At 36.0% G+C, this 9,480-nt stretch overlaps 1 protein-coding gene across 1 annotated transcript; it reads left to right on the top strand.

The window, feature by feature from the left end:
* Window positions 1–972: 972 nt before the first annotated feature.
* Window positions 973–2,274, top strand: LOC145584847 (uncharacterized). The gene has a single exon (XM_081641633.1). It carries the CDS (start codon window positions 1,427–1,429, stop codon window positions 2,102–2,104), a length of 678 nt encoding a protein of 225 aa, XP_081497759.1. The 5' UTR covers window positions 973–1,426; the 3' UTR covers window positions 2,105–2,274.
* Window positions 2,275–9,480: the final 7,206 nt, after the last annotated feature.

Genomic DNA, 9,480 nt, shown 5'->3' with positions numbered 1-9,480 from the left:
ACTATCAATAAGGGACGGAGGGAGTATAGGCAATTGATGTGCAACATTGAAAATGGGAAAATAGCTGAGCTGAGTGGTTTTGGGCTGAATATAAATGAGCGCATTGGGATTATTGGTCAGTGGTTTGATTCTCGATAACCTCTTATTTTAAGCCTTTTTATTTTTTTCCCCCTTTTCTCATTTGCTTCTCTTTTTTTAGCTTATAATTTTTTTTTTCTCTTCTACTTTGTTTTTTATAGCCTATTTAATTTTTTTCCCCTTTATTTCTCTTTTCTTAGCCTTTTTATTTTTTTTTCTTCCTTTTTGCTTCAAGGACAAAGGTTCGATTTCCATGTAACCTACGTTCTTTTTTACTTGCAACATTTGTAATTTTACAATATTTCCACACACCTTTATTGTGTTAAGTTGTGATTCTCATGTTGGGAAAAATATGTACAATCAAATGATATCTTGTTAGATTCAATTCATCTAGAAAAATGTTTTAATGATATCAACTTTCTTTAATTTTTACAAAAATGTAATCTAAGATATTTAGGTTATAGAATTTGTATTGACAAGCGTAAAATCCCCAACATAGCAATTAAAAAAGACCGGGGGGGGGGGGGGGGAGGGGGGAGTTATATCTAATTTTATAATGATTCCGAATCCACACTTCTAAATTGTTGGATATGCCACTAGTTATGGCCAATTTCAACTTAAAAAAATCGTTATTCAAAGTTGTGTATTGATAAGTGTGCTAGTCAAATTGAGATGTTTAAATAAAAACAAAAGGAGTAAAATTATAAGTGATCAGATAATAAGAAGTTAAAATATGAAATGGAGGGATATATTGTGGACTTTTTTCACTACTAGCTCGTATTTAGTAAGACCACATACGCGTTAATGGGCTAAATTGGTAACATCATCATCGTCAAATTATAGGCCAATATGCACTTGGCGACTTGGCGTGTATCAGTATGTATGACTCTTTCGCAATCACACACCAAAAAATAAATATAAAAATCGATTAAACTTACACATAGATGTGATCACCATTACTCCTCATTTCACCCCTTTATTTGTCGTCTCATTTCTCTTCCTTCTTCCTTTGAAAAACCCCTCAAATAAGCCTTCTACAGTATCCAATCCGATAAATTGATCTTCTTGATTGAATTTTTAGTCGGTTGATTATAGATTGAGTTACCAATTTATCTGTATTATATCAATCGTGGGTAATTCAAGGTTCAATTTTTCTGGGGTTCGATTAATCAGGTGCACTTGACCCAATCATCACTTGTTCTATCAATTTTTGATCTGATTTTGAGTTTAATTTGATGGGTTTTGATTTAATTTGGGGATGAACTACTGGGTTTATGATTAATTTTAGTTTCTGTGAGAATTTGATCATCTGGGGTTGAATTGAATTGAATTGGATTGAGTTCTTCAGATGGTATATCAAAATTCTTCTGTTGATCAATCTACTACGATGACAGTTTCAATGAGTCTTACTGATACATACATGAAATCAAAGCAAAGTAATCAGCTTTCGAAGAATCGAAAAATACCCAATTCATCTAATCATCAGATTTCTTCAAGTTGTTGTGAATCTCGTTTTGCTGTTCTTGATGTGATTATGTTGATTTCTGCAATTGGCGCAATAGGGTTTTTGCTGTTTCCCTATGTTAGTTTTACATATATCAAAGTTGCTGAGATTGGTGCTTTAGTTTGTTCAATTCTGAAAGATGAGATATATGAGAATCCTGTTATTTATGGGTCATTGGCGGTTAGTATGGTGTGCGTAGGAATGGCTGCTTGGGGTATTGTGATGTGCACGACTCGAAAGTGTGGGAATTCGGGTTGTCGTGGTCTTTGGAAGGCTGCTGAATTTGACATACAGCTTGAGACCGAGGAATGTGTAAAGAACTCGAATTCGATGGCAAAGGATGGTGTTAAGAGGGGTTTGTTTGAATTGCCCCGTGATCATCATCGCGAATTGGAAACCGAGCTTAAGAAGATTGCACCCCCAAATGGAAGGGCTGTTCTTGTGTTTCGTGCTAGGTGTGGATGTTCTGTTGGTAGGATGGAAGTTCCCGGTCCGAGGAAGGCTCGAAAGATCAAGAAATAGAATGTGTTTGTACTCTTTTGATTTCATGAATATACTCAATAGAAAAGTTGAATAGCACAGAAGTGTTTGTTTTTAAATAAAGTTGATGCTAATAAGTTGTAAGAACTACATACATACAGTTGGTCATGCTTACAGTGGTAATAGAACTATCTTTCGTAATTTACTTTTAATGCTCATGATATTTGATTTTATTATAGTGCTTATTGTTTGTATGTTTCCAGGAGTTTCCTGTTATTGCTATCTGTTCTGTTTCCCTCCTCTTACTATGAGATTATGAATATTTTTTGTTCTTGGTCTCAATGTTTGCAGAAAGGCTTGTTAGTATTGAAATTTGTTCGTGTTTGGTGTAATTCAGTTTTGTTGTAGTTTGGATTGAGGAAGAAGCAAAGGGGAAAAAACAACTCATGGTTTTGGTGCTCCCTTGTCAACTCTGTAAATAAGACATGCTTGAAAGTTGTGTTCTACTATAGTGTTGTTTAGCTGTCACATCTTTCGAAACCAGCTTGTTTTTGGTTCAATCAAGGTGTGGTGTTTCAGGCAACCTTTGGATTAGTCTGTATTAATATATACAGGATTTTGTATTGATAAAGACTAAAAGGGAATCATTTTTCAGATTGATCAGCCTCTGTCCAATTTAAGTCTTCGAGTTGAAGACATCTTGATTTCAGTCTCATGAACTACTGCATCCAATCTTGATATCATTCATTACTATGGATTACAGCTTCCAATGCAGGTGCTTGCTTAAATATATGCCTTTTGATACATGTGCTATTCCAGGGCATGTACTTCAACAATCCATTGCAAGCATGCCCTTTTCTGTTTTCTCAATGTATATGCTTTTTTGTACATGTGCTTGCTTTGTGAGTGATTTACTTGAATGCTATGGTAGATGATGGCTATTACTGTGTCATGATTGGCAATTTGTGCGACTTTTGGTTGGAGTTGTATGATTCAGAAGTTGCAAGTTCTGTAGGTTTTATTGGGCAATGGAAGGTCAAACAGTTCTACACACACGGTAATTTGATTTCTGAATATTACTTGTCCTAGGAATTTGCACTCACCTTTTTAGCTTGATACTGTCACTCTCTATGGTTTCTAGTTCTGGTGTTATGATAGTTTACATGGTTACTAGTACAAGGATCTTGGTGAAACTGTCCATATTGTTGAGTCTTGAGTTATCCCAGCTCCAGTTACATGTCACATGTTTATGATTAATAAAACAGATACAGTGAGAAGAAATTGGCAAAAAGTGTTTATAAGAAGAGAATGATCGTGCAGGCATTTTGCAGAACCTACCGAACTAAGCTCTAAACCACCAGGTGGTTTACTTCATGAACTTAGTTCCATTAACATGCACCTATTGTACCAAGTTTTGTGTTGGCATTTCTACACATATTACACTGGAATGAGAACCTTTCTGCTATTTTTTTTCTCTTAAATGAGGCATATATTACTGCAGGATATAAGGCCGTGTCCATTCAAGCTGCTGGGAGAAAGATGAGCATTAATCCAGGCATTACTGAATGCAAAGGTAATATTTCTAACCATGTTTAATGTTTACTACCGCTCCATGATTATAAGCCTTTGCTTGGCAACAACATAAATACTTCATGATTCACAGTATTCTGGATTATTAAGGTGAGGGATTCTACAGGCGGAAATTGAGATAATTTATTTTCTCTCTTGTCAATTGTTTTTTTTTTTTTGGGTGTCAAAAAGCATATTTTGAAACTAGGCTTGACTTTTACTGTAAGATTTTTCCTTAATTATGTGACTAATTGCATGTAATGTTTGAATGTCTGCCAGTTTCCGCAGTGATAAGTCCATTAGTTATTTTAACATACAATTTTTGACAGTCCTTACCCTAGATAGTGATATCTTTGTGGAAATAATTTTTCCGGAGACATTGGTCCAGCAAACAGCAGATGATATATTTTAAAAATCCTTCTCCTGTTTGTGTTATAAGATGCCATGTGCATGATATAATTTTCTGTGATAATTCTGATGTAGTTTCAGGAATCATCTGTCATCTGTGATAAATCTATATATAGATTCAGGAATAATCTGTACGATGTTTGGAAACTTCGTTAAATCCGGAGGGTTAGCCTACACTACCGACTCATCAGTTTTTAAATAAAATCATTTGTTTAAGGATTAGGGTAAGGCGGGTCTACAATATCTAGGTATTGAGTTAGCCAATTACTTTATCTTACAATTAGGAATTACCCTCTACGGTCAGTTGGCCAGCAAAGATGGGATTTGTAAAACTCCTGTACACCGTATTATCTTTCTAGGATTTAAATCTCGATATTTAAAATCCTTTAGTTGGAGGATTTGTTGGAATATTAAAAATTTAGAAAGTACTTAATTAGTCCATGAAGCAATATAAGGTGAAACAGTAAGTTTAATGGTTTAGGCACAAAGCACCAGAGAGCATTTTTCCAGTTCTGTTGTGCCAATTCGTCAAACACTCAAACTGCTTTCGTTGAGTTTTCGCCTTTTGGTTGGAAGATAAGATAATACACAAATGATGTTGATGTTGGTAGTCAGCAACTCAACTTATTATGCCTTTCTAGTTTGGTGTTTGATTGATATGGACTGTCAAAACATAACTTGCTTCTAACGCTAAAGAGTATGCAGTAAATGGATGCAGAAAGTTATTGCTGAGTGATAAAAATGGAGCTGATCTCACCCTTGTTTGCATTGTATGTGGTTGCCACCGCGACTTGTTTTTCCTATGAAGAAACTTCAAGGTTGTATCCGATTCTGTCTTAAACAGATTTCTGAGCAAACATACTGGCCTCGAGGCTTCTGATTCATATTACAGGATTTGTGCGAATTTACTGCCCTTAAGACTTCTAAAGGCCACTCAAAAATCTTTGTAGCATATTTAAGTCGAGAGTTGATTATGTGGCCTTGTACTTTTTGCTCAAGATGAATTAAGATTTCTCACCTCGTTTCATCATTTCGGTCAGTGATGAATGTAATGTTCTGGAGTTAAAACTAGTTTCAATTCCTTGTTAGTGCTGAAGTTTTTTTTATTCTTCCGAACATATAGAAATTATATTGGTTTGAAGTGATTGTACCTTCCTCCGGTGAACAAAAATTGGCAATGTAGTATCTTCCCCTTTAGACACAAGGTTAAATAACATTGTCAATAAAGATTAAGGGCCCATTTGTTTGGTTGGTTGGGCGTATTGATCAAAGGGTAAGAGAATCAACTGTACTTGTTCCCTTTGATGTTGTTTGTTTGGCCTTTTTTTTCATTCCCTTTACCCTTCCCCATTCCCCCAAAGTCTTCCAAGTTGATTCCCTACCCCCACCAGGATTTTCCATTCCCTTTTCTTAGCCACTATCATCACCACCATACCACCACACCCTTCTACCTTATCCCTATCCCCACCACTAAACCACCTAGCTACCTCCCCCCACCCTTCCCTTCCCCATGAACCACCTTCTCCTTCCTAATCCCCCTCATCGAAAAAACCTAATGAACCCTCCCACCACCCCAAAAAACCCCCAACTTCCCCTCCCCCCAACCTTAAAATCCTAGCATGAGGGTTTTATTTTGGGGGGGGGGGGGGGGGGGGGGTTCTAGGGTTTTGGGGAGGGGGGAACGGGGATTCGAGAAGGAGAAGGTGGTTTGGGGGAAAGGGAGGGGCAGTAGGGGTCGAGGTGTGGCGGGGGATGAAGTGTCGTGGCTTGGTGGTTCGATTTTCACAGAGAAAGAGGAAAGAGAAGTGAATTGGTGTTTGGATGGTTTTCTGGTGGTTGTGATTTCTTTTCTTGTTTAAAACAAACATCGTAAATCAAAAGGAGTTGCATTATATTTTTCTCCTTTACCATTGTTTAAGTAATTTCCTTTCTCCTAGATAAACCAAACGTCCCCTAATTGTATTAGAGTAGGAAAGATTTGAACTTACCCGATAATCCATAGAAGCAAGAGTCTTGATCATAGCCTGACCCGTAGCAAATCACTCCCAATACTTGAATCGAATGATTTGATTCAAAAAGTTATCCAAGTGCGGTGGAGACCTGAAATGAAAATTTGAAATGACCTAACCTAAGCCCGATCCAATAGACCTAACTAGCGTGCTTACCGAGAGATTGTTATACACACTTGTGTGCACGGTGCACCCATGAGTATTTTGGTCTCATTTTGTTGATGGTTTTTTTTATTTAATCATCAAATGAAGAGCAAAAACTAACCTTTGGTTAGTTGGGTGCCCAGTGCACCCGGGTGTAAAAAAAAAAAAAAAAAAAAAAAAAAGAAAAAAATTAAAAAAAATTAAAAAATCAGTGTTTACCACCTCAAGTTTCCGTAGTTATTTCTCTATCCTTGAGTAAATAAGTAAAATTAATGATCTTTTCAAAAATAAATATTAATGAACAGAGGAGTATTAGGTAAGGCAATAACAAAACTACATTATCGCCCATGAATAAAAAATTTTGATTAAAAAAAAAAAGAAAAATTATTGGAAATAATGCGAATTTTGACCGGTCTTTCAAAAAAAAAAAAAAAAAAAAACCAGGGGTGGAACCAAGGAGGGTTGGGGTGGGCCTTGGCCTCCCCCTTGGTTTCAGTTATTTATTAAATGTATCACTTAATTATATAAGTTGTAATGTAGCTAAGTTGGTTTTAAAAATTTAATTTATATTTGACGAAAGGGAAATTTGGTCGTTGGACGAACACCTTAGAGTCAAACTACCTAACTAACCACTAAGCTAAACATAATGGAAAGTAAGGGTCATTCTTCCACAGGGATTAAGGGGAATCACTGACAAATATTAATTGTAATAAGCTAGGTCGAATCGAGGATTAGAATAAAAAGTTTATGAATTAACTAGTTTAGACTAAAGAGATTATAAAGGGAAAGAGGGGAGACAGGATTGGACACCTACCAAGCTAATGAATCAACAAATTGGGTAAAATACGAACATACTATGGGTGATAGAACACGAATTCAATATTGCCTTCTCTCGAAGGCACAAAACTTTGAAATTCCTAAACCAAATTTAACTAACAAGATAGGTAAACAAAATTTCAACAATAGGATGAGGGTTTCTAATTTGATTTGTCTTTTGATCTTTTGAGAAAGCATTAAGCACAAGTAATAGGGATTTCTCGCCTAATTACCACAATTAAAGCAACCACGTCGTTGAAACAAAGAAACCGTAACCAATCTATAGGTATTTGATTTAATAGCACAAGAGAAGGTTCACAACCAAACTCCATTTCTCAATGTAAGTATTAGAGCAAATACATAAGCATAAAGCGGCCACCAAAACACACATGCAATTAGCAAACTCGTGAATAACCAATAATCAACCCAAATTAAACATGCAAGTCCCCAAATTTAATCAACTTATGACTTAATTGGTTGGGGCTTCAACCATATCCTAGCTAAGTAAATACTCCATTTATTTAAAATAAACAAAGAGATTAACAACTAATTAATAGCATTTAACAACAAAAATGTGATACGGGTCTAAAATTGATTGATTAGCACTTCTAATTTTAATATTCACAATATACTTTTTTTTTTTTTTTTAGTAGATTTTAATTTTAATCTTTTAAAAAATAAAACTCCCTCTCCCCCCCCCCCCCCCCCCACAACAACCATCCTAGTCATCTCACAACCTCATTTCTAGGCGAAAGGGGGAGAGATGTGGGCACTGGTTTACTGTCTATAGTTTTGCTAGGTTTGTAGCGAGGGTGTTGGGTAGTGGGTGCTTGTTACAGTGGGGCATAGGTGATGAGTGAAGGTAAAGTGAGGTGCGTGTGGGGGTGATTGTTGTTGTTGCAATAGCTGCAAGGTGAGGTGAAGAGTGAGGCTAAGGTGTTTGTTGTTGTAAGCATGGTGTTGGGAAGGTGGAGGTGGTAGGTGCCCCTTAGTGGGTTCGAAGAGGAGAGATAATGAGGTTGATGGTGAACGATCACCAGTAATTGTCGGTCGATTTGACAACGATGGTGACCAAAAAGAGGGAGGGGGGCTAACGGGGTGGTGAGTGGCGGACATTTAGCAGGGATCGTTTGGTTGGATCATTTACAGTGACTGGAATGGAGTTAGAATCTATTCCATCAACTTTTTTGTTTGGTTGAGTTTTTAAGTAATAGAATTTCATATACCCAAGGGGTTCTAACTCCCCCCCCCCCCCCCCCCCAATACCTATGGAATCCCATATCTACCTCTTTTCCTAAAATTCACAATCCATTCTATTAATGAAGTATAGAATTCATTCCAACAATAAAACCAAACAATTTTGGAGTAGTATGAGTTTTAGAATCTATACTTCTCTAGTATGAGTTCCCATACAAATCCATTCTAATTTGATGAACCAAACATTCAATGCTAAATGGTTTTTAAAAGAAAACAGTAAAGCTTATGATTATATGTCTTCTTAAAATATTAACGAAAAATGGAAGAACTCACTTTTTATAACACTCTTTTTGTGAAAAAACACCTTATAAAAATTTTCTTGTAAAAGCACACCTGAAACCAGATTTTTTTTGCAAGATAACACCTAGGCGGGTTTCAGGGCATTGACCCTGTTTTCCGGTGTTGACCCTCACCTAGCCAATCTATAGCATAGCCAACCCCACATTTATAATAATAACAAAAAAAATATTTTAAGCTTTTATTTTCCTTACCCTTTACAGTAATTATTATCTTAAAAAAAAGAAAGGTTTTCATATATCAGCAATTACTCATCATATTTGTAACTTCAAAACAAATTTTCTCATATCCCAAAAAAAAAAAAAAAAAAAAAAAGGAAAATGACAATCTATTGCATTGCTCGGGATACACATCAGTTTAACTTATTAAAATCGGTTGCCAACTATAGGGAATAATTTCAAGCATCTCACAGTTGAGCCCCACTGTGACCATACACTTAAGCATTGTGGCGTCCAAAGGGAAGGAAGGTAGAGCAAAAGAGTCGCCAACAAGTTTTAGGAACTTGTAAACCGTTTATAGGGTGAAGGTTACACCTCTTCACGATCCATGAGATTGCTAACTCCATAGTGGTCTTGAATCATGACTGGATATTCGGGAATGAAGGTACAAATCCAACCTAAAAGAGATTGAACCTGCCCTAAAAATAGGCCTCTACTTTATTCTTCTCATATTCATGTGCGATTTCTGACTAACATGCGATCAATATATTAACCCTAAACCTGTTTAATCTATGTTGGTTGAATATTAATGCACAAACAAATCTATTATTAGCGATCACTTGAATTAAAATCACATTAACCTAAATAAAATTATTAATTATCTTATTAAGCGTGATTTCAAGTACAAAATCCCTTTAAACCTGCAAGAGAGGGCGTGATCAAGCAATAACAATAATATACCAAGCAACAATAATAATAT

The sequence above is a fragment of the Chenopodium album genome, chromosome 16 (assembly GCF_948465745.1).
Source record: "Chenopodium album chromosome 16, dcCheAlbu1.1, whole genome shotgun sequence".
Taxonomy (NCBI): domain Eukaryota; kingdom Viridiplantae; phylum Streptophyta; class Magnoliopsida; order Caryophyllales; family Amaranthaceae; genus Chenopodium; species Chenopodium album.
This window is presented reverse-complemented; position numbering and strand designations above follow the sequence as displayed.